The sequence below is a fragment of the Phyllostomus hastatus genome, unplaced genomic scaffold (assembly GCF_019186645.2).
Source record: "Phyllostomus hastatus isolate PE091 unplaced genomic scaffold, TTU_PhHast_1.1 phas_contig_86, whole genome shotgun sequence".
Lineage (NCBI taxonomy): Eukaryota > Metazoa > Chordata > Mammalia > Chiroptera > Phyllostomidae > Phyllostomus > Phyllostomus hastatus.
The window spans coordinates 21,398,137-21,421,789 of record NW_025333977.1 but is presented as its reverse complement, the minus strand read 5'-3'; the positions used below and the strand labels follow the sequence as shown (position 1 = coordinate 21,421,789).

At 37.7% G+C, this 23,653-nt stretch overlaps 2 protein-coding genes across 17 annotated transcripts in view; one reads left to right on the top strand and one right to left on the bottom strand.

Annotated features, from left to right (window-relative positions):
* The window catches only part of PHC3 (polyhomeotic homolog 3), a 75,958-nt gene extending 56,070 nt beyond the window's left edge, over window positions 1-19,888 (top strand). For 8 of the 11 annotated variants that reach the window (XM_045851545.1, XM_045851552.1, XM_045851551.1 and 5 more), the window contains 3 exons: window positions 5,460-5,592; window positions 5,684-5,915; window positions 11,038-19,888. In XM_045851545.1, the coding sequence (XP_045707501.1) occupies window positions 5,460-5,592; window positions 5,684-5,915; window positions 11,038-11,192 (520 nt within the window). In that variant the 3' untranslated portion in view covers window positions 11,193-19,888. Of the gene's footprint in view, window positions 1-5,459; window positions 5,593-5,683; window positions 5,916-11,037 lie in introns of those variants that run through there. The other 3 variants (XM_045851553.1, XR_006787192.1, XM_045851554.1) reach the window with 3 other exon arrangements.
* A 304-nt stretch (window positions 19,889-20,192) lies between these two features.
* GPR160 (G protein-coupled receptor 160) overlaps window positions 20,193-23,653 on the bottom strand; it is a 39,862-nt gene continuing 36,401 nt past the window's right edge. For all 6 annotated transcript variants that reach the window (XM_045851555.1, XM_045851556.1, XM_045851558.1 and 3 more), the window contains exon 4: window positions 20,193-22,162. In XM_045851555.1, coding sequence (XP_045707511.1) covers window positions 21,084-22,097 — 1,014 coding nt within the window. In that variant the 5' untranslated portion in view covers window positions 22,098-22,162 and the 3' untranslated portion in view covers window positions 20,193-21,083. The remainder of the gene's footprint in view (window positions 22,163-23,653) is intronic.

Below are 23,653 nucleotides of genomic sequence, written 5' to 3'. Positions count from 1 at the left end.
TTCTATTAATTTTAGGTTTCTAAATAGGACAGCTATAGCATGTTCTCCACATTGTTACATTATCAGGAAATATCTGTCTTTTATAAATCTATATTTTCACTAATACTATTGCAGGTAAATGGTATTGATAACAAAAAAGAATGTTTAATATCTTCATTGATCTAGTCTCTCCCTTAGTTTACATTTTAAAAATCCCTCTGATTCTGATAATGGTAAAAAATTCATTAAATGGAATCTTGTTTAAAGTGAAGTAGAGAGGCCAGAAGAGGGAGCTCTCACACCCTATGTTGATCACAAGGCATGACAGGGAAACTGTGTAATAAGCTTCCCAGCTTACTTTTCCCCTACATATAACAATTTTGTTTCCTTCATTGAGGAAATAGAATAGGAAATGGAAGAGCAGAAGGAAAGGAGTGTCTGACTCTTCATGGCTCATCATGGTTGCATGTACTGGGTTACAACGACTTGTTCTAGAATAAACCCATTTTGCTGGAGAAATATCTGGCTGACTTTTTGTTTACATCAATATAATAAACCCAAATATTGGTATTTACCACTAAAGGTGAAGTGTATGCACACATTGATTATTTTGAAGTTTGTTCTCTGTTCCAAAAAGAGTTTAAGACCTTAATGTTACTTATCTAGGGAATTTCTTGCTTGAACATACTATTTAGTATGGTGCCACCAAAATATACTTAGTAAAACTTAGTATAAGTATTATACAATTAAATAAGTAATAGAAATATTTTCCTCCCAATATGGGTTCATTGGTTTCTCAATTGTCAATCTGTTATTCAGACATTCTTTTTTTTAAATTACATTTTATTGTTTATGCTATTAGAGTTGTCCTGATTTTTCCCTCTTTGCCCCCCTTCCACCCAGTACCCCCAACTCCCTCAGACAATCCCCCCACCATTGTTCATGTCCATGGGTCATGCATATATGTTCTTTGGCTATTCCATTTCCTATACTGTACTTTACGTCTCCATGGCTATTCCATGACTACCTGTTTGTGCTTCTTAATCCTGTCACCTCTTTACCCATTCCCCCACACTCCCCTCCCATCTGGCAACCATCAAAATGCTCTCTGTATCCATGATTCTGTCTCTGTTCTTCCTGTTTGCTTAGTTTGTTTTTCAGATTCAATTGTTGGTAGATTTGTATTTTTTGCCACTTTATTGTTAATAGTTTTTATGTTCTTCTTAAATAAGTCCTTTTAATATTTTATACAATAATGGTTTGGTGATGATGAACTCCTTTAGTTTTTTCTTGTCTGGGAAGCTCTTTTATCTCTCCTTTGATTCTAAATGATAGCTTTGCTGGGTAGGACAGTCTTAGCTGTTGGTCCCTCCTTTTCATGACTTTGGATATTACTTGCCAATCCCTTCTAGCCTGCAAAATTTCTTTTGAGAAATCAGCTGACAATCTTATGGGAACTCCCCTGTAGGTAACTAACTGCTTTTCTCTTGCTGCTTTTAAGATTCTCCGTATCTTTAACTTTTGGCATTTTAATTATGACGTACCTTGGAGTGTGCCTCTCTGCATCCATCTTATTAGGGACTCTCTGCTTCCTGGACTCGTATGTCTATTTCCTTCACCAAATTAGGGAAATTTTCTTTCATTATTTTTTTCAAATAAATTGCCAATTTCTTGCTCTTCCCCTTCTCCTTCTGGCACCCATAAGATGCAAATGTGGGACCTCTTGAAGTTGTCCCAGAGGCTGATTATACTATCCTCATTTTTTGGATTGTTATTTCTTCTTATTGTTCTGATTGGTTGTTTATTGCTTCCTTATGTTCCAAATCATTGATTTGATTCTTGGCTCCATCCAGTCTACTGTTGTTTCCATGTAAATTCTTCCTTATTTTAATGAGTATATCCTTCGTTTCTGACTGGATCTTTTATACTGTTGAGGTTCTCACTAAGCTCCTTGAACATCCTTATAACCTGTGTGTTGAACTCTGCATCTGATAGATTGCTTATCTCCATTTCACTTAGCTCTTTTTCTGGTGTTTTGATCTGTTCATCTGGGACATGTTTCTTTGTCACCTCATTTTGGCAGCCTCCCTGTGTTTGTTTCTATGTATTGGGTAGAGCTACTTTGGTTCTGTGTCTTGGTAGTGTGCCTTAATATAGTAGGTGTCCTGTAGGATGCAGTGCACAGCTTCCCCTATCACTCAAGCTGGGTACTCAGGATGTGCCCCTTGTATGGGCTGAGTACACCTTCCTCTTGTAGTTCAGCTTGGTTGCTGTTCACGGGTCAGTGGGAGGAGTTTACCCAGGCCAGTCAGCTGCAAGGACTGGGTGCAACCACTGGTCACCAACCTCCACCCATGGAGGAGCTGTGCAGGGGCAGGGCGGTGGTGGTCCGACATGATCTGGAGCTCTCCACTGCATGCACTGGCCCTGGGGTTTCCCAGGTGGTGCAGGCCAAGGTTTAACCCCCACCTGTGTTTTGCATGGATTTACCCTTCCAGAGCTATAAAGTAGCCTCAGAAGGCTGCTACTTTGCTGGGCTTGGAGATTCCCAGGCAAAGCCAAGTTGTGAATCTAGGCTATCTGCTGCTAGGACCAGGCCTTGGGCTCACTGAAGTTATTTATTTGTTTGAAAGGATTTAGGAAGTTGTGAAGCATAAGCCAAGACAAGCCATTCATATGGAAAAGCAGCTTGGGTGGGTCTGTCAGTTTGGTGGGGTGAGGTCTCCGGGGATCTAGGGGGATCTCCTAGGTGGGTCAAATAGTGTTAGGCAGGTTGATGGAGTATCAGATATGGCACCAACCTGCTGGCTCTGTGGGCTAAGCGTTCAGAAAAGGGACATTGGCCTCTGCTCCCCTTGATGCCTGTACTTTCTCCCTGTATACCACTGTATACTCCTGTATACCACTGGTGCCTTTCAAGCTGCTACTCCAGTGCTGGAGCTCAGAGGGAGTGAGTCTGAGTAGGTGAGTCCGTGCGTGGGTTCTTTAAGAGGAACTGCTGGTGCTGCAGCAGTTTCTTCCACTGTCTCAATCCCTGCTGGTTTTTACAGCCAGAAGTTGTAGACTCTTCCTAGCACAGGAACCCTGGGCTGGGGGGCCTGGTGTGGGGCTGGGACTTCTCACTCCCAAGGTATCCTTCCGGAATTTTTATCCACCGTGTGTGTGTGTGTGTGTGTGACCAGCCCATTCCACGTCTGTGCTCCTCCTACCAGACTGGATGGATGTGGTTCCTTTAATTCTGTGTTGTCAGACTTCCATTCAACTCAGTTTCTGACGGTTCTGAGTGATAGTTGTTCTGTATTTTAGTTGTAATTTTATGTGGTTGTGTGAAGAGGTGGCCCATGTCTGCCTATGCTGCCGCCTTGACCAGAAGTCCCCAGACATTCTTTTATGTTACTGATAACCCTAATAAGATCATGTAACTCCTGTTTAACTTGAGAGTTTTCCCATTTGTGTGTACCACAAGAAAGAACAGTGGCCTTATGATTCTAAATGATCAAAAACTCTAAGGGGAAAAGACTACCTTTCTGAATATTTTAAACATTTTCCTTTTTTAGAAATATTTCGTAACTTCTATTTAACGCTATCATCACTCTTCTCCCAGAGATAATTGCTGAGTTGCCACATTTTTATACCTTTAGGTGAACCTCTTGAGAAGGTTAGGGATCCTAATGTAGGGAAATAGAGACAGCAAAGAGAGGAGGGTAAGTTATGTCAAGGGGAACTGCTGCTGTTTAAGTGACTGTCATGGAGATGTAAGTCTTTAGGGACTAAATAGCAAATGTAAACTTAGTCTCTGTTTTCTGATCTTTAGTCAGTGAGGAAAGAAGTTCTGTCAATTGATAAGAATGGAAATCAGAAACTGACAGAGCTGAGCCTATTGATGAGAGTAATGAGCACAGCAGGAGCTTGTTAAATTGTTTTAGGGTAAAATGAGGTGGCCATCAGGGGGAAAGCCTATTCATTCTTACAGTGCTCCTTACTTCCACCATAAAATGTACATGAGGAAAATTTATTTTGGTATCTTATATATTGGTCCTAGACAGTTATCAATAGCAAAGTTAATTGAGATTAATTCTTGTCATTTTTCTGAAAAATCTTAGAGCAAAAGAGTTTTGAAAATAAGAAATTACAGTGGCAATTTTATATGTGTTTAAAAAAAGAGGAACTGCAGCCCTGGTCAGGTGACTCAATTGATTAGAGCATCATCCTGTATACCAACAGGTTGTGGGTTCGATCCCTATCAGGGCACATACATAGGTTGCAGGTTTGATCCCCTGTCAGGGTGTGTACAGGAGGCAACCCAATATCTATCTGTCTATCTCTCTCTTTTTCTCCATCCCTTCCCTAAAATCCTCAGGTGAGGATTTTTTTTTTTTAAAAAGGAATTGCATGTATTTTTCTTAGCCTTTCTATAGCTTTTTAGAAATTTGTTTCTTGATTTGTTTTCACTCTTCTATCTGGGGGCAGGGTTGGCAAACTGCCCAGGCGAGTCATTCCTGTAACCTATGTTTGTATGGCCCCTGAGCCAAGGATGGTTTTTAAATTTGGGGGTAGTTGAAAAAATCAAAAGAATAAATGTTTTGTGACTCATGAAAATTATGGGAAATTCAAATTTTAGTGTTACTAAATGAAGCTTTATTGAAACACATTTATGCTCATTATGTGTTGACTGCTTTCATGGTAAAATCGTAAAGTTGACCAGTTGTGGCAGAGATTTAGTGGCCCACAAAACCTAATGTTTTTACTCTGGCTCTTTATAGAGAAAGCTCCCTGGCCCCTGTTCTAGGGCCTTGCAACCCAATAAATGGCACAGGACTCTTCTAAGCTGTTGTTATGCCTTATTAAGGTTATTCAAATATACTAGTCTATTTTGATAAAAATCTTTCAGTCAGTTTTAAAAAATTACGTATTTTTAAATTCCCTGAAGAGTGAAAGCTGTGAATTTCTTGTATATCTTTGAAATCTCAACTTTACATTTTCACTCTTTGATTTCAGTAATACTTTTTTAAAAATCTTTTAGCCGTTTGAGATTTTCGCTTTCTCTATTGTGTTAACTTATGTTTATTAATCCCTCTTTAGAAATTATTACTTGGGAAAATAGCAGTTTGGATGAACATCTAAATAGTTAATTCATAACTTCTTTTTCTCCTGGAACTTTGAATTATTATGCTGCCGTAAAAATCAGTTGTTCTCTATTTTGCAGAAAGTTTCCCACTATCATGCTGTTATTAGGAGAAAATATCAATACTTGTCCAGTATTAGATTGAGAGATGTATTATTCAGATATATGAGAAGCCAGTTTTTGACTATTGGCATAAGTAAATCCACTGAACACTATGGTACTCTCTGAGGTATTACAGTTCTTAATGAAGTATATGACACTTACTGATTCACAAATTCACTTTAAAGTCATAATTAACTACTAAATAGAGTGTCCCATATATCATTTAATATTTTTTCTTACTTGAATTTCTTAGGTACAATGTTAGCTGTTCTAAAAAATTTGCACTTAGTCGTTGGAATCGTAAGCCTGATAATCAGAGTCTTGGGCATCGTGGCCGTCGTCCAAGTGGCCCTGATGGGGCAGCAAGAGAACATATCCTTAGGCAGGTCTGTAGAAACCTTGCTTCAATGTACAATACCCTTTTCAGTAATGCAAGGAAAGTGCAATGCTGTATTTTACTTGTACTACATTTTCCAGCTTCCAATTACTTATCCATCTGCAGAAGAAGACTTGGCTTCTCATGAAGATCCTGTGCCATCTGCTATGACAACACGCCTGCGAAGGCAGAGTGAGCGGGAAAGAGAGCGTGAGCTTCGGGATGTGAGAATTAGGAAAATGCCTGAGAACAATGACTTGCTACCAGTTGCACAAACAGAGCCCTCTATATGGACAGTTGATGATGTCTGGGCCTTCATCCATTCTTTGCCTGGTATGTAATTCGGCACTTCGGCCTTCATAATTTTCTTGTGCATTCACACACAGGTATGACATTAGCTCCACCCACACCTATTGCGCGAAAGGGCTAAAGAAGTACTTATGTGTGTATATCAATTAAATGCCACTTGCTATTGAAATGTGATCTGTCTCCTCTTGCTTATTCCCTCAGCACAACTGGGTATTTTCTCATACCCCCAAGTCGATAAAAACTGACTAGTCCTGCTTCTGCTGTGACACCCCAGCCGGTGAAGATATTAAAGGTGCTCTCTTCTCTTCAGTCTGATTTCTCTCGAGAGGTCAGTAGAGAGATTGAATCAGACTTCTTCCCTTCTGCTCCTCTATTTTTCTATTCTGTTTTCTCCTTATTTCCTAAATTAACCTTTTTTAAAAAGAAATAAGAGAGACTGTAATTTTTTTTTACATTTTTGAAAATTAATGAAGACCTTTTAGAATATGATACGATTTTGGTTTCTTTTAAAAAATCAGGCTTGTTCTTTAAAAGGAAGCTGCATTCTTCGATTCTTTGCAATAAGTAGGTATCATGAACAGTTCCCAAATTTGATTTTTTAAGTAGACAACTAGCATCCAGTTATGATAGTCTTTTCCAATATTGAGGATAACTTTCTTATGTTTTTCTGCTCTCATTTTGGTATTCTTTCCATCAGCTTAATCTTTAAGTTCTTTATCTTTTTTCCTTAATGCAGCAGTAATCCTTTATGTCCACTGGCTGGCTACTAAAGACATCTACTTATGATGAGATCCACACTGGTTATGTATGCTAAGACAATATATTCTTTTAAATCAATGAATCTTATCATTCACTTTGGCCTTATGAATGTGGAACACAAAGAGATTTAAAAATTTGTTCCATTTTGGTTTTATTGTGAATCATACCATTTCTCCTGACACAGCTTTCCAGGGAAATGTGTCCCCTTTGAGGCTGTCTATAGGCTTGTTAGAATTAATCCAGCTATTTTCTGTGCAGGTGACCACTGTCTCGGAAGGAAACTTACAGCTAATGTGCTGTGAGAGTGAAGGGAATGTATTCAGTGTTACTGCTCCTTAAAAACCCGTCAGCCATTTTACCTTATATTCAGAACTCTGGGATTTTATTAAATTGTTTATTTGAAAGCTTGTTTTAGACATGCTAAATAAGTTTTTTTTTAAAAGAAGAACAACATATGGTCATTTTTAAAGAAAAGAAATTGTTTAAAGAGGGATACATTTTTCAGGGAAGATTTTTAAGCATACACCTAAGAAAACTTAGGTGTGAGTTAAGTGCTGGCCATGTGGGTTTATAATCTGCTTTAAAACCGATGTATTAGAGGATGGTGAGTCTTTGCTGTTTGTGGTTTTAATACTTAATGAAATAAGTTTTAGATTTTAGAACAGTTTAGATTAATCTTGAGATTTAAGCCTAAAATCTGTACTGATCTCCTGGGCTAGACTTTGACTGTGTCATCTTCAGAAGTTGTCCCAGTCCTCCAGCTGGGGCACGGGAGCTGTGTGTTAGTGGGATTTCTCCTGTGGTGGCACGTGCTTCTCTTTCTTCCGGGCTGGGGGTGGCGTTCATATCCTGAAGACAGTAGTTGGCTAGTGAACAAGTAACAGAGCATGCTGAGTCTTGTCACTTCATGTGCTTTCTTTAGGGCTAATTTTCTAATTTTCCCTAGCATCCGTTTGACATGAGGATACCCTGGCTGCTTTTATTAGAACAAAGACTCCTTTGTCTTACTCAGTTCGTCAAGACACTTAATTTTGTTCCTAGTGTTTAGTGAACATTACATGTCATTAAAAGAAGACTGCTTTATAATTGAGAATTGCTTGGGACTGTTTAAGAGTCTGCTTAATATAACTGCTTTTCTTTTACTGATTAAGTGGGAATGTTTTCAAACTGCTTTGATAGGTTAAATAACAAGCTTTTTTGTGTGATCAATATATTTTCTTTCTCAAAGTTTTTCTCTATATAATGCCTATAAGCTTAAGGTAAACCTCATATTAGAATAAGCCTTTATCTTCATTTTCCTAGGCTTCTCTGGCCTTTATAAACTTCCTTTTGAGCCCCTTGCAGCTCATTCGGGGCTGTTTGTTTGTTTGTTCCCTGCCCCCTCCTCCCCAGGTAGTCTACTCCCCAGTTTTTTTCATTGAATGAACAAGCTTGTAAATTTTGTACTCTTTCGGTGTTTTGTTGCTTTCTGGGTGAGGTTAGGCTTTCCTCTTTTATTAGGGCACCTAAATTTACTCCTGGAGTTTCCTCTTCTCTTTGTGTAATGTCGTCTTGTGAAGCATCCTGGTGGGACCGTACTAGAGCCAGTGTTTAGTACACCCCAATCTCAGCGCTGTTACCAGAAGGAAGAATTTTCTTCTAAATTTTTGTGCATTAAAAAGTTTGCTACAGAAATGATTCTATTTCTTTTCAGTTAATTGCAGTTATCTTCTTTAACTTTTTCTTGAAAAGTGAACTGCCTTTTGCAAATCACTTCATCCTGTATTTATCGATCTGATCTGCGGATCTGCAGTTGATTTGGTTTCTCTGTTGGCACAGAAAGTGTAGGACTCGTATAAAACATGACTCTTCACTGGTTTTCACAAGACTACCGTTGGGACTTGATTATTCTGTGTATTGTGTGGAAGGGGGTATCTTTTCACCAACCATACTGAGGTCATTTTTTGTGCAGGGTGAGTTTATTTTGAGTTTGTCTAGAAAAGTGGCTGGATGCCCACCAAGTTCAGTTGTGACCCATGTCCGGTGGCTAAGGTCTGTGTGCACCCTGACAGCTGTTTCTGGTGAGGTGCAGCCAGCCAGCTGGTTTCAGCAGCTGGGGTGTGGTCTGTACGTGTCCCCGGGCTCTCAGCCATTTTACAGAGGCAGATTCTAATGTCAGAAACTGGTGCAACTTTACCTCAGCATACCTTAAGCATCTAGAATTTTTTAAAAATTCATTTTTCTCTAATGATTTTTCTGGAAGCATATTTATCTATTTTTGTCCCTTTTTCTCTTTTAAGTTACTGTATTTTTTTCATTTCTGTACTAATGTATAGTATAACCAACACCACCCCTTTTTTTTTGTTTGGCTTGAGAAAATTGTGATCCAAAATTCTGAAGATAATGCTTCCATATTTGATCATGCTACTTCCTAAACACTTTAGTTCTTTATTATTTTGCTGATACATTTATTGCCCACCTACAAGAAGACATTTGAAGAGGAATCTCATAATGCAGAGGAACCAGCACATGCTATATATTTCCCTCATGGAGAACTCCTTGTTTCTATTCCCAAATGTAGCTCTTACGGTCCTCATTACTTCTCATTGCTCTTGTTTTCTGAATCTAAGTAAGTCCTACCCTGTCTTTCTCTCTCTTCTTTTCTTTCCTGTGTTCTTGTAAGTAAGACTGAAGAGAGAAGAACATTAGTTCTTTCATATAAAGAACAATGAAGTCACAGCTAGATGCAAGATTAGTCAGTTTTATCTGCCCAGTTTTGAGAGCTACCTCTGGGAAAAGAAAAGAGGCTTTTCTATGGTGAGTAATTCCATTTTAACGGAATAGTTTCTTTTATATGTAAATGGGCAAAACCATAAAAAATTTGCATAGGATACTTCTGAATTGTCAATGTTTAAGAGTCTGACAAATTATTGAAGTAGAGAACATGGCAAATGTTCTGCTGAAGTATTCTTCTCAGTGTATACATACTGGAAAAGGGGGGGAAATAGGAAAGATTCAACCAACAAAGAAGGCAAAAGACGTAAGAGAAAAGATGACCATACAGCAGAATATAAAAGAAGTGTTCGGGTTACTCTTACTTGTAGCATCTCGGCAGCAGATTCTATTTTTTGTTCATTGTTTCTTTATTCACATTCAGTAATTCATTTACCAAAAATATGTTTATTTAGCACCCACAGTGCTTTGTACTTGGTGTCGGAGTTATGGGGAATGAATTCATTATCTGTATAAACAAGAGGATTATACGTTTGCAATAGAAAGATACTTATTTCTTCAAAGTTGTGGTATCCAAAAGTCTGATGTAACTATTTCTGTTTTTTATCTTTTTCTTTGTGTTTTCCCTTAAAATGCTGATTTGAATGAAATAGAGACTAAGCTATTAGTATTTATTCTTAAATATATTTTTATAATGTTACTGTCTAAGGAAGCTTCTACATTTGGCTCTCTCTTCTTGATTCTTTAATGCATTACCTTACCTGATAGTTTCTTTTTCCTTCCTGGGAAAGTTTATTGAGTAACTTGACTGTAAAATTTGGTGGATAATAAAAACATTTGGAGTTCAAACAGATGCTAGCATTGTGTTTATTACCTTAAAAAGCACCTGGTTTTGACTGAGAGCTAAAATGTTGGTTATTTGGCAAGAGATTTGCCAGTAAGGTCTAATTTCAAAGAGAATTTATGTTTGAAAAGTGGAGATGAATCTATGATACTAAGATTTGGAGCCGAAATTACAAGTTGAGCAGTACAGTAGGTTTCCGTAGCATTCCAGTGGAGCAGTACTACAATCTGGATGGGTTGGTTCTGTCCTGAGGGAACAATAAAAAATGTTTTAGGTATGCTTGCCACTGAATGTTGTAAATTAAAATAAGGTACAAGTGATAATGAAAGTGGTACTTTGGTACGTAAGAAAATATTTCTAAATTGTTATTTAAATGACAGAACATTACATTTTATTCCTGTGCATCTGTACATGAAGGATATATTATAGAAAGTTACGTTCGTGAGGTTTAATAAGTAGTTAATCTAAATTTGTTGTGTGTGTGGCATGTTTTGAGGTGACACGTCGTCCTTTTTGTGAAGATATGCTATATCTAGACTGATCACTCTGAGCATTTCACCTGACTCTTACTAATTATTTCTATATTATGTTTAGAACTAGAATTCCAAGTAAATTGCTTTATTTGGATTTTGTATTAACTTTTATTTACAGAATGCCAAGGGATACTCTCTTCTTCGGGAGTGAACCTAAGACTACCGTAAATAAATCTGATTCGTTTCTCAGCCTGTATTTCAGAGACTCAGGCCCAGGGAGAGCATAGCTGTGACTGTTAGGAGTAACGCGTCCTTATTGTGTGTTAATTCTAACTTCCTTCCTCCGATCAAATTCCAGGCTGCCAGGATATCGCAGATGAGTTCAGAGCACAAGAGATCGATGGACAGGCCCTTCTCTTGCTAAAAGAAGACCATCTTATGAGTGCAATGAATATCAAGCTGGGCCCAGCCCTGAAGATCTGTGCACGCATCAACTCTCTGAAGGAGTCTTAACAGGATCAGGAGCCTTTGAGATAACAGGAGTTTTACTCTTCTTAAACAAACTCGTAAGGTTGGCCTGAAGGCCTGGAATATTATCACTTATTGTGGTGGATAGCCAAGTACATTGGGATTTCCACATCAGAAGCTGATATTTCTTCTACAGATACAATAATTCATCATAAATTTTCATAATCAGCCAACATTGGTGAAATTCATTTTACAGGTGACACACAACATAAAGACTTGTTACAGAGGGCCATGATATTTTTCAAAGAAATATGTTATAGTACATAATTTTTTAAGAAGTAATGTTTATCATTAATATAAAGAATTCTTTTAAAAGTAATTTAATGATTTATGTTTTTCCTCTTTTGAACCAATTTTGTTATACGCTTTCCTACTCTATAAGTTTTCCACAGGTTGTCATGAGAGATAATTTAGGAGTCCAGTGACAAGGATCGTATGCAGTGAGCTACCAGAGCATCTTAAAAGAACATGTCTGTTAGAAAGCTGCTTTGTCTGTAAAAAAGAATTGCATTCTAGCATGAATAATACTGATCTGGAAGTCCGAAGAGTTGGTTTCTGTTCCAAACTTGACCAAGAATTTGTTGTAGCTGGAAAGTTTTCCTCTTAGGTTTTGTACATCTAGAGCTATGGTTCCCAACGGAGATCAGTTTTGCTGCCCAGGGGACGTTTTGGTTGTCACAGCTTGTGTGGATGAGGGTGGGTGGCTCTTGTGCTAACACATGGAGGACAGGGGTATTGCTGTCTCTCCCACAGCACACAGGACAGCCCTCCACAGCAGAGTTACGCGGTCCAGAATGTCAGTAGTGCCAGGGTTGAGAAACTCTGGGGCAGGAATTACAAACATTTCTCTTTTTCATCCAAAGGCATACTTTATCCAATGGAAATATTTCAGATATTATCAGTGTTCTGCTGAAGTATTTTCCCCAGTGTTTGCATACTAGAAAAGTGGTGGTGGGGGGGACCATTAAATTGACTGATAAAGTGAAGACTAGCATACAAGGAATTTGAGTCTTAGAAGATGTTTTATATTACCTGCAATATCTCCCTGCTCTGATGTTCCTATACAGAAGGCATAATCTGATTCTACCTTATGAATCAGTGCACGCACAGCCTTTGCTGACAAAGCAATTGTTTGTTTGTGGTAGGCTTATATGTGTGGTCTTTGGGGTTTTTCTAATGTTGAACATGCTGGGTCTAGCTAGAAAGCATATTCCTTTTTCCTTGACTCAAGCCCTGCATACTGCTTCAAAGCACTTACCAAGTGATATCTCTTGGATGGTGAAATGTAATTTTGTATGTACATGTTTCAGGGGAAGAATTTTTAAAGCAGAACCTTTCACTGAACAGTTAGGGATCTGTTAGAATTATGACACTAAAAGTTATAAGAGTCCTAAGCGCTTTATAGTCCTGGACATCAAGAATTTGAATCTTTTTCATCTTATCTTTACCACACAATGGGAATGTTTTATAACTGAAGGAACGTGCATAGATATTTGGCGTAAGTGGGAAAGAGTCCATGGGTTTCAGTCACGGTCACTGCTCTTTTCAGAAAGATTGTGTTGAGCTAGTAGAAGACTTAAAGATGTCACTGAGGACATCACAGATATTTATCTTTCGGCTTTGTGTACATTAGAGAATGTTGATTATTTTTATACAAAAATACAGCGGGTAATTTTTTTAATCTTTAGATGCCTCTTGTTTGAATGTATGCTTTGTGGGATTCTTTTGTGTAGTAACATTTAAAAAACGATGTTTACTGATAGTTACATGTAGGATTAGAGTGTGTGTAGTACAGTGTAAGGCTCCTGTTCCAGACCTGCAATAGCTTGTAGTCTGTGTTACATATTTCCTTGTGTCCCGTTTTTAACGATCACATTCAACTTTCAAGGTAAGGTAGGTACTCTGTAGGCAACTTTCACTTATTAGCATTTAATCATTGTGACAAGAGTTGTCACAGGCTTGATTTTTTCCTTCATGTTGCAATTTCAGAACAATTACAGATGGCCCACTGTATGGGGGTGGGGACACAAAGGAATTAAAACTTGATTATAGATAAACCACAGCTTATGTAAAATTGATTATTCGGGAGAGATTCCCCTTGCAATAATGATTACCTCCCATGACTATATTATCTATAGCCTTCAAGGTGTTAGCTTTGGACTGTTACAGGTTCCCCTTTTATTTACACCCCTTCCAATAGCAGTCTTGTGCCTGGCACTGTGTTAAGTGTCCAAGAAAGCTTGCCAGAGGGGTTTCTATGTGAGAGCACCTTATAATCTTCTATCTCATAATAATAATAATAATAATAATCTTAAGAATACTCTAGATCTTCTGTTGTCTCCACTCAGAAAATAGCAGAGAGTATACTTGCTTTTTTCAGCTGAATCTTTTCATTTAGAAATGGCTCCTGTGCTTTCAGCTGGTCATTCTCACCTTCGATGCAGCTGTTTTCTTTCAAGATAATTAAACCGTCTTAGTTTCAGTTATGTATAATGGACATGGGTGATCACACTGGGTCTCCACCTCTCTCCTGAGCTTTAAGCAGTTTTCTTATGATATAGATGGGAAGAGTACAATTATTTTCATTTTTCCTTCATATTATTGTTTCAGAATTTTGATTGACGAGAGGGAATGACAAGCAGAAAGGGGATATGGGACGCTCTTCCTACTTTTGCCACTTAAGTTCACATTTTCTGACTTCTTTAAACAGATGCAATCTCTTTCCATTGAGGGAAAAGCTTTAAGCCATGCATTCCTAAGAAAGTAAACAAGCAGAGAGAGCTGGTTTGTAAAAGTTATTTTTCAAGTGACACGGGTTTTCATCAGAAACCCTCACACCTGGGTGTCTGACACAGCCACGCAGCTTTGATAACACTGGTGTGGTATGAGACAGACTGCTGTCCCAAAACCTGTCACTTTTTAAAGTGGCATTTAAGTATTTCCAAGATGGTATTTCTGATTTGCAGTGGCATCCTGTAAACAGGGGTGTTTTTAGTCCCACTTTCAGGACTGTCACCTGGAAGGAGAGAAGGTGAAGTGGGATGGGAGAGATGCCCGTGAAGAGACTCGGGAATGGGAGAGGCGGCTGCTGCGCTCATTAGCTTATCCCGCCTCAGCGCCGAGCAGGTGTCTGCACTTTGGAGCTAGTGCTCACGTTTTACCTAGTTTCAAATGGAAATGACTTTAAGTGGCCCACTGTTTTTTATTTTTGTTTCCTGGTGTGTTGAAACACTTAGAATTGTATGAAATATTTTTATGTCCATGCCTTTGAATAATTTTTGACATAGCTGATTTTCATATAACCAGTGTGAAGTGACAGTCGGGCATTTATTCCAACACTGGTCGTAGATTGAGATCTGCCCCAGTGCCCCTGCCACTGATGTGTTCAGTTCAATGTTATTAAGTCCCATTGTCTGCATTTGAAGGGTGTTGGCACAAGTGTGCTAGGGAGGCAATATATATAGATTGTGTAGTCTTAGGTTGTGTTTACGAGTGTGGAAATAGTTTCAGAAAGAATAAACTATTGTAGGTGTGTGTGAGTGATGTTTCCGCACAGCTGTGTCAAAAGGACGAAATCCCTGACTGGACACACTGTTCAAACATTTTAAAGATTACTGTCAACCAAAACAACCTGGTTATATTTTGTGGTTAGAAGATCCTCGCTCTTAGTGAATGGCAGGAACACACGCAGTGATTGTGCACCTAGCATAGAGCATTACCTAGTGGCACGAAAGGGCCGCCCTCACACCTTACCCGCCTAAGCCTCCTCTAGCCCTAAACTCAGCGTGAAGACGTTCTTCTCAAAGAGACCTCTGCCTGAAAATTCTCGGAGAGGGTCTTGCAGTGGGGTTAATTTTAGGAAGGTAACTGGAAAGGGCTTTCTAGTTTCTAACCGTCAGGTTTCAGTGAAACCTCTGGGGCAGCAGAACCGGCACACCTGTCTATGCACAGTGTTCGCTGCAGCTGCTCCCTGTGCGTTTTCCAGGGTGGAGGGTTGGGAAGTGGGGAGGAGACCACGGACAGGAGGAAGAGCGCTCCAGACCCAAGGGGACAGCACGGTTGACTGAGTGAGGTCATGCAGTACAGATAGGCCTCCAGTAGTTCAAAATAATAAATTGTAATGGCTGGACCCCTGTTACACAATAACAGGGTATAGTGTTTAGTGTGTTGGGATTTACCTGTATTCAGCCTCCATTCTTTCACTCTGTGTCAGGTGGCCCTGCCCTTAGGAGCACATTAAGAGTTCCAGTGATACATGAGTTACTTTTGACTTTGAAAGAGGCGACAGCTATTGTTGTTGGAAAGTATTTGTCAAAACCTCAAAGGTTAATCATTATCATTGTAATCAGTTATTGAGTATTCGCTTTCAGATGCCACAGTTGAGTCAACCTTATCAATTTTTATAAAGAAAAGCAGTTTTAAGATCATATTTTAGTTGCTAGTTTGTGTCTCAGTCCAAGAATTGGATGGCTAAGAGCCGGCTGTAAGTTTTTCTTGATCAGTGTGGATTTCCGTCAACGCAAGCCTGCCTCTGTTTCTTTGATGCTGCGCAGATCACACACTCTTCCATTCTCACTCGAATCTGTTCAGAACATTTGATTTCATCTTAAAGGTTGATTCAATTTAGATAAGCACAAATACAGTATTAGGGAAAGTAAATATGCAATTTTACTAAAATTTAATTTCAACCTGTTAAAAGCTATATATCTTTAAAAGAATTCTTTGGGAAGCTAATCCTCTTTGGTTAGAAGTTCAAAAAACACGTCATCATATAATTTCCTTCAGAGCGGCAATACAAGCCATTTCTTCAATTAAAAAATGTTAAAAATTATGTTGTCTTTAGAAAAAGTTTCCTAAATTTTTAAGCATTCTAGTTTTACACATTATTTTTAGAGCTGATTTAATCTAACTTAATAATATAAGAAAGCTCTTTTTGAAAGTTGTAAAGCACTAATACAAATGTAATTATTACCATCATATTCCACAGCAAAACATTGTTTTCTGCACGCGCACTCTGGTTAGTGTGCACAGAGGGGGTGACCCCTCCCTTTCCAGGTCTGACACCCGGCACCTCCAGTGGAAACGGTCCCCTTCTGCTCGGACGGACGACCTTTCAACAGAGTGCCATGTCTGTGGAACCCTTTGGGAAATGTTTTCCACGAATGTTTCATCTCTTTCCTTTTTATAGCTTATGAACATTTAATTTTATTTAAGATGACATTTTTAACCTCGGATGTTAAAGAGGTACTCTAGAAAGATATTTTTTTCTATTGTCTTTGAAAAATACAGTTGCTGTCAGTGATACCAGGGGTGTAAATATGCATCCACAGAAAGAAAACCTGTGCAAAGGTGTTTAAATCTATTCTTTAAAAGCATAGTAATTAATGAAGCTTAATTTGGAGAAAGAAATCAATGTAAATTAAAAGTTACACTGCTGTGGCATAGTTTAAAATTTGAGAGTAATATAATAAGTCCTTTTAGATGACCTATTTAAATTGACTGTAGTAATCTTCTTAAAGATTGATAGTAGCCATCATTATTGGCCCAAAAGTTACACTTTTGGAAATATTATCAGTGCTAAATCTGTGTTTTGGGAGCTTTAATTGATGGAGGTGAAGAAGTCAGTTTTTATGAGGGTGGTGGGGCTGGGAGTGAAATAAACATGAATCTATTCAAGTTTTCGGTCTTGCCTCAAAACACCAGAAGTATCCATTGTTTAAATCTTTGTTTAGAATGTTAGAAGCCATAATCCTTTTTGTTTTAGGTAGTACTAAATAATCTGCTTCAATAATTAAGCAATAGATGAACATAATCATTCTGTTACTGTGATGAACGGGCTTTATTTTACATGCATTTGATGAATTAGCTATGACAGTGTAAGTTACTTTCCTTTTAACCCGTTTCCTCCTCTGAATATACAGCACGGAGCCTGTCCTACTCAAAATGTTGGTTTGGGTTAAATCATCTATGAGTTTCCTCCCAGCTCTAAAACTATAATTTGGGGCCACATAATGGGATATTTTTAAGTTGCTCCTACTTAATTCTCACTCCCTTTTAACAGTTCATTTCATACTTCTGAGCTATTGCTAAAAGATCATTATTAAGCATTATTTCCTTGGTCATCTTGTTTTTGTTGTCCTAAGGGATGAGGCAGAAAATTCAGACAGACAAGCAAATGCGGACATTTTTCTAAATTTCTCCTGCTAGTTAACCACGGAATCTGTGAACACACATGAACAGTATCATTCATCTGTTCATCCATTCACTTAGCAAACCATTTGAACATTTACTATGTGCGGTGTGTGCTGCACATGACCTAAGGGACTAGTAATAAGTAAACAGAATCTCTCCAAACAAAATTCTGATTGCATTTTAAACAGATATACACAATTATTATTACTTAATGCACTGACTGTACAGTTGGGACTGAGGGAATTTTTGTATGCATTGGGAAGGATTAGGCTAGATATGTAAGGGTCTCAGTGAATCACTAAACATCAGTCAGTCATATACCTGATTAGGTTATAAAATTAAGGGTACTAATACTAAGAATTTATATTTTGAGACTGTTGTGACAGCCCATATTTCTAAGAATCATTTTGACACTTGAATCTATTCCAGAAGTGTTACTATGCAGGGTGTGTGACAACCATACAGACACTGGTGCTGACTTACTATAAATTTTTTAAATTATTTTTTTATTCTATTATAGTTGTCCCAGTCTTTGCCCATTGCTCTCCCCTGCCCCGCCCACCCGACTTACCATACAGTTTAACTGTAAAAGCTTTACACCCAGTATTGACAGTGAAGTAATTATCTAAAACTGAAAAATCTCAAAGGACATAGCTGAACAGGTTTTGTTTTTTATTTGGTTTTGGTTTATTTTTAAAACAAGAAAGTACATAAAATAACTTTTATTATAAATACCTAATCTTTAGAAAGCACATATTACATAGTAAAGGGGTCTCCTTTGAAATGTAGAACTAGTAAACATAAAAGAATTCTTTTTTGTTGTTGTCATTTTTTTATCCTCACCTGAGGTCATTTTTTCATTGCTTTTTAGAAGGGGTGGGGAGAAGCACTGATTGATTGCTTCTCGTACACGTCCCCAACCAAGGATCTGCAGCCTAGGCTTGTGCCCTGACAGGGACCGAAACTGCAGCCTTTCGGTGTGGGGCTACCCTCCAACCAACGGAGCCGCCCAGTCAGGGCAAGAGTTCAGTGTTTAAACTGACAGCTATTTGGGGAGTGAGCATTGAATGGGATCAATTCTTAACTGGGTAGAGGACTCCTTACCACATGAGGATTCTGTGAATCACACTGTAATCATCTTATTAATACAGCTTTATATATATTAACATTGCTTGATACTAACATTCTATAAAGATTTTTAAACAACCTAATATTAAAAAATCCTTTTATGCATCAAAGTCACAGCTTCTTAAAAACAGGAATACTGACATCCAAGTAATTTGATAGTCTAGATTTAAAATTTTTTGCCATGGCACAGTCTGTCTTAATTTACCCAATTTAAGAAATATTTTATGCTGTTAAAATATATATTGCATAAATACTTTTTGTATATATATATTATTTAAATTTAAAAAGTCATTGGAGTTTGCAAGGATGGTATGATTGTGGATGTTTCCAGAACGTTTAACCACGTTCCCAATCACCTAATTCAAAATCTTGGTCATTTTGTTTTTTTGCCATAGGGGGAAAAAGTCAAAGTAGGTTCCAACATTACCCTCCGAGTGAGGAGCACGCCGGTGGTGAGCGCTGCAGCGGCCGAGGGCTGTGTGCGGGGCGGCTGCCAACACTGGCGGTGGGCATGTAGGGCTTCTGCTGGGTCAGTGCTTTTTGTCTTGGTGGGTAATATTTTTTGGTTGTTGGTTTAACAAAGGCAAATTATGATAAACTGGTTTTATAAAACATACTAATTTTTGATGCTTCAAGCACACATTAACTGATTTTTATTCCTCCTTTTGGTTCCTCACATTGTTCTTAAATAGGACTTTCATGTTATTAAAGCCTCAAAAGCTGATCCACCCAGGATGAAGCATCACCAAGGGGAGGAAAACATTTTTTATCCTTACAGAAAACAAATGTTAAGATTATATATAAATGTATTCTTTACATTGGATATTGTATTAGAGTCCTCCTTACAGGAAATTGAATAGTTTTAGCACTCCTAGCATTAGCATTCTTAGATTGGTGTCTGTAGCTACAGTTTTCAAATGTATAACCTGAAAATGAAGTTAATTTTCCATTATAAGAGCACACCATGATCTATGTAAAAAGATTGTCCATTTGGTGTATTTTTTTAAAAAAGAGAAGGCACTTTCATATTAACAGGTAGCATGTATATTAATTTTAGATTTCCATATTTGTTGTGTCTGTATTCAGTAAAGTTAAAATTAAGCATTCAAATGTTTGTTGATGGCAACATTAACTGTTAAATTAAAGCACCTTATACTCTGCTGCTTAAACTTGCTTGTAATTGCACCTTTGTTACCTGCACATTTTCACATAGAATATTGTTGTAACATTGCTTCATGTGGGTCTGGATGGAAGGTTAGTGGGCCTGCAGGATCATTTATTTATGTTGTTTATAATTCAATAATATATTGTAGACCAGCTGTTAAGTTCATTTCTTTAAAAATAAAAGCCTCTTCCATTTGGCTGGTCTATTGAATAATTTCTTTTTTTTTTTCTTTAAGTTTATGAGGCATGGGGAATACACTGAATGAGTAACAATTAAAAAGCTTAATAAGGAGTTTGAAACAGTTATAAATTTTCCTGATTTAAAATCTGTTGAGTTTAATTCTCTTTTAAGTACAATATATTTTTAAATATTGTAGTCCTGTGTCATGGTCAATTAGAAAGCAGTACATTCAGAGGAAAGGTGTAGTGAAGGCCAGGTTTAGACATGGACAGATTAGACGGTGTCTAGATAGTTCAATTAATTCACAAAGCGACTTCAGATTATTTGCCACTCAGATTCCTTTATTCCATCAGTCCTCAGCCAGGGGCGGTCTCACCTACCACGGGCGGCGAGGCAGTGTCTGGAGATGTGATTGCCACAACTAAGGAGCAAGGGGCTACTGGTATCTGTGGGCAGAGGGTAGGGATGCTGCTGAACATTCTGCAGTGCACCACAGGGTGTCTCCCCAACCAGAATGACCCAACCCAAAATAGCGATAGCGCCAAGGCTAAGAAACACTACTTTTACAGTGTGATACACTGCTGAAGTATTGAATAATTATGATTTGACATGCAAGTGACATGTAAGTTATAACCGAAAATGAATCTGGTGTGTCATGGAAGGAGGCCTAGTCTCTAATCCCAGTTCTGTAAGGTAAGTAGGTGAAACTATGCTTCCAGGAATATTTACATTAAATACAGAGATATATTTTTTAAAATGAGCATCTTCCCCTTATGTTAAAATGAACTGGTATACAAATTCTTTAAGAAAATGACCTTCATCTTCTCACTTTGAATTTAATAAAAATGTTTATTTAAGTTTGTAACAAAATTGGCAGCGAGTCTGTTGTGATCCGGTATCTTTTTGGATAACAGAACATCAGTATGGCCGAATGTAAACTCAGTTCAGTTTCGTGTTAACATCTGTAACGTAGTTTTCCTGAACAGGCATAAATTTTTTTCTTGCAATTATTTTGTTAAAAAAGCAACAACAACAACAAAACCAATGTCATAGCCCCAAAATACACATTCTGAAAAACTATGGACACAGTTGGCAGGTGGCAGTAGAGGGAGGCTTTGGTTCAGTTCCATCTCTGTAGGTCCTGAGTCATCCTTCCCTGTTTATAAAGTTACAATTCTTATCGTAGTTGTAAGTCTTAACGTGGCAACATACTAACAAATTATTATTGATATAGGCTTTTCCATTTGCTCAAGATTATGAATTGCAAGTGGAACGAAGCAGCATTTCCAATTGACAAATGGATCCACAGGTAATGCAGTGTCTCTTAAATGAAGCTTGTGGCAATTCAACCAGCATGCCGTAGCAACAAGAAAACTGTTGACAAAGTACAACCACGGAATGTTCATCTCAATATATGCTGGAATCTCTACTTTAAATAAAAGGATAGTTATCTGAAGTAGTACAAATGGTAACCAGGTACCAAGAAAACAGACAATGAACTTGGGCAAGAGTGCTTTTTTAGAGGTCACGGTATAACTAGAGTGGGATGAAAAGGGAAAATAGAGGACAGTCTCATTCATGTAGGAAGTTATCCTAATAGCCTGTACCAAGGTAATAACTTCTGACCAAGAGGCTATGAAAGCCATCAGTAAAATCATCACCATGGAAAATGACAGCCAGTAACTCTGAATGCTGATGTAGAAAGGACAGTGATAAGAATAAACATTCTGTGTCTTCAGCTTTTGGTAGATAGCTGCATCTCCCAAAACATAAGCAAATGCTGAAATCCAAATTAAAACTACTGTAAAGAAATAAAATAATTTCTGACACTTAAATGGAAGGTTGGTTTTAGAAAAATTGAGATAATAATCTATACACGCTATCAGGAAAACTGGATAATGCAGAAAGCCGTAAGTAAAAGAAACAATTTGAGTAAATAAGCAGATGTGGTACTTAGTAACCCTAATGCCTAAAAGCACAAAATCCTTGAAATAGAATATAATGGAAATATTTACCAAAAGTAAAAGATCAATGAATGCTAGTGAAATGCAAAAATACTCCATAAAATTTTGGTAGGTGTTTTTTCTTCTCATTCCCAGTGTGAGGACATTTAATAATATTTTTCCAAGTATAATCAAGACTAGCAGACAGTTATTGTCTAGGAGCTGATTTGTCGGATGTAGCTGGTACTGAGAAGAGCAGTTCTCTGAAGAAAGAGCAGTCATATTTAGTCAAATCTCACAGGGCCCACTGAAATACATATAACACTGCTTCACTTCATTTCCCATCCCTGCAAGAAAAGAGAAAAAAATTTTGATGTTATCTTGATTCTATCTCCATTTTAAAACTTCACAAAACAACTGCCTCAATTCTCAAAAGTAATCTAAACATTTCCACAAGTAAATGTATAGATAGAAATTTGTATTTCACATACAAGTTATACAATATGATAAAGAAGAATTAATATGTATACTTTGGTCATTTTTTGAGACCCATATCATTCAGAACTCTCAGATCTATAACCAAAATGTTACATATAAATTACTAAAACTTCTATAACTACAAGTTTTAATAACTTGAAAAAAATAAAAGACTGACTTACTGGAGCTAATACACAGGCTTTGTTTTTTCCAAATCATTTTTTTTTATTTTAATTGTTGTTCAAGTACAGTTTTCTGCCTTTTACTCCCATCTCAGCGAATATACAGGCTTAAAATAGCAGCCTACAGGTAATACTCTGAACAATCACTGATGAGCTGTAACACATGTTACACTCTGTCTCAAGATAATGTTACCTCATCCCTCCCTCCCCACCTTCTTTCGTTTTGTCAGTGAGGTACAGGTAATGCAGATGGGGCCCTAGTGTAGCAGTATTTAAAACATTTTAGTGGCAGGATCATCATTCCTATTTGGAGACCTTTGGTCTCCAAAGGTCAAAGACACAGAACAGATAGATCAGCTGAAAATAATGGAAACATTGGTAAAGGAAGGAAAGCTTTACCTTCTGGACGTGCTGCTTCAGGTGTGGCGCCTGGAGAGAGGAGGGAATACAGGGAAGGAACAGGGACTGTGTATGAATACTGAGAACATTCAGAAGTGCTAGGTAAAGGGACAGGAGTTGAAGCTGGAGAGGTAAATGCACCTGGAGGCAGGAAAAAAGGAAGATGATGAAAGAGAATGGTCAGAGAGGAAGAAATCAGGAAAGGATGGAAGAAAAGGAAGGAAATGTGAGAAATTTATCCTACAAACAAAAATCACAGTTGACCCAAAGATGATTCTGCAAGGCTGTTCAACCACAGTATTTCTAAGGAGCAAAATAAAACCCAAATTGTAACAGATCCATCCACAAATGGTAACAACTACAGAGGGTTACAAATGATTCGCAGTCCATCCTTACCTGTCATGCAGCCATTACCAGTGTTTCTGGAGTTAGGAAGAAGACTTCGTTTTCACCCCACCTTTTTAATACTTACATGCTAAGCCTTCTGAATTTGTTATGTGTTTTAAAAAATATAAGTTTCTACAATGTTTAAGTGAGTTGCAGGTTACAAAATTAGGTCATTAATTTTAGACACATATAGAAAAAAAACACTAACATATTAACATGGCAGTATTATAGGTCTTCCCAAGTTTCTCAAACTTTAAGGGAAGAATAAGTTAGGAAGTATCAAGCCTGAAAAATGAAAAACTAAATGTGCCCAAGAGCAGAACTGATAAAATAATTTCAAGGGCAAATTGAGGTGCTGTGGGCGAAGAATTCCGTGTGGGAGAAGGCTGTCGT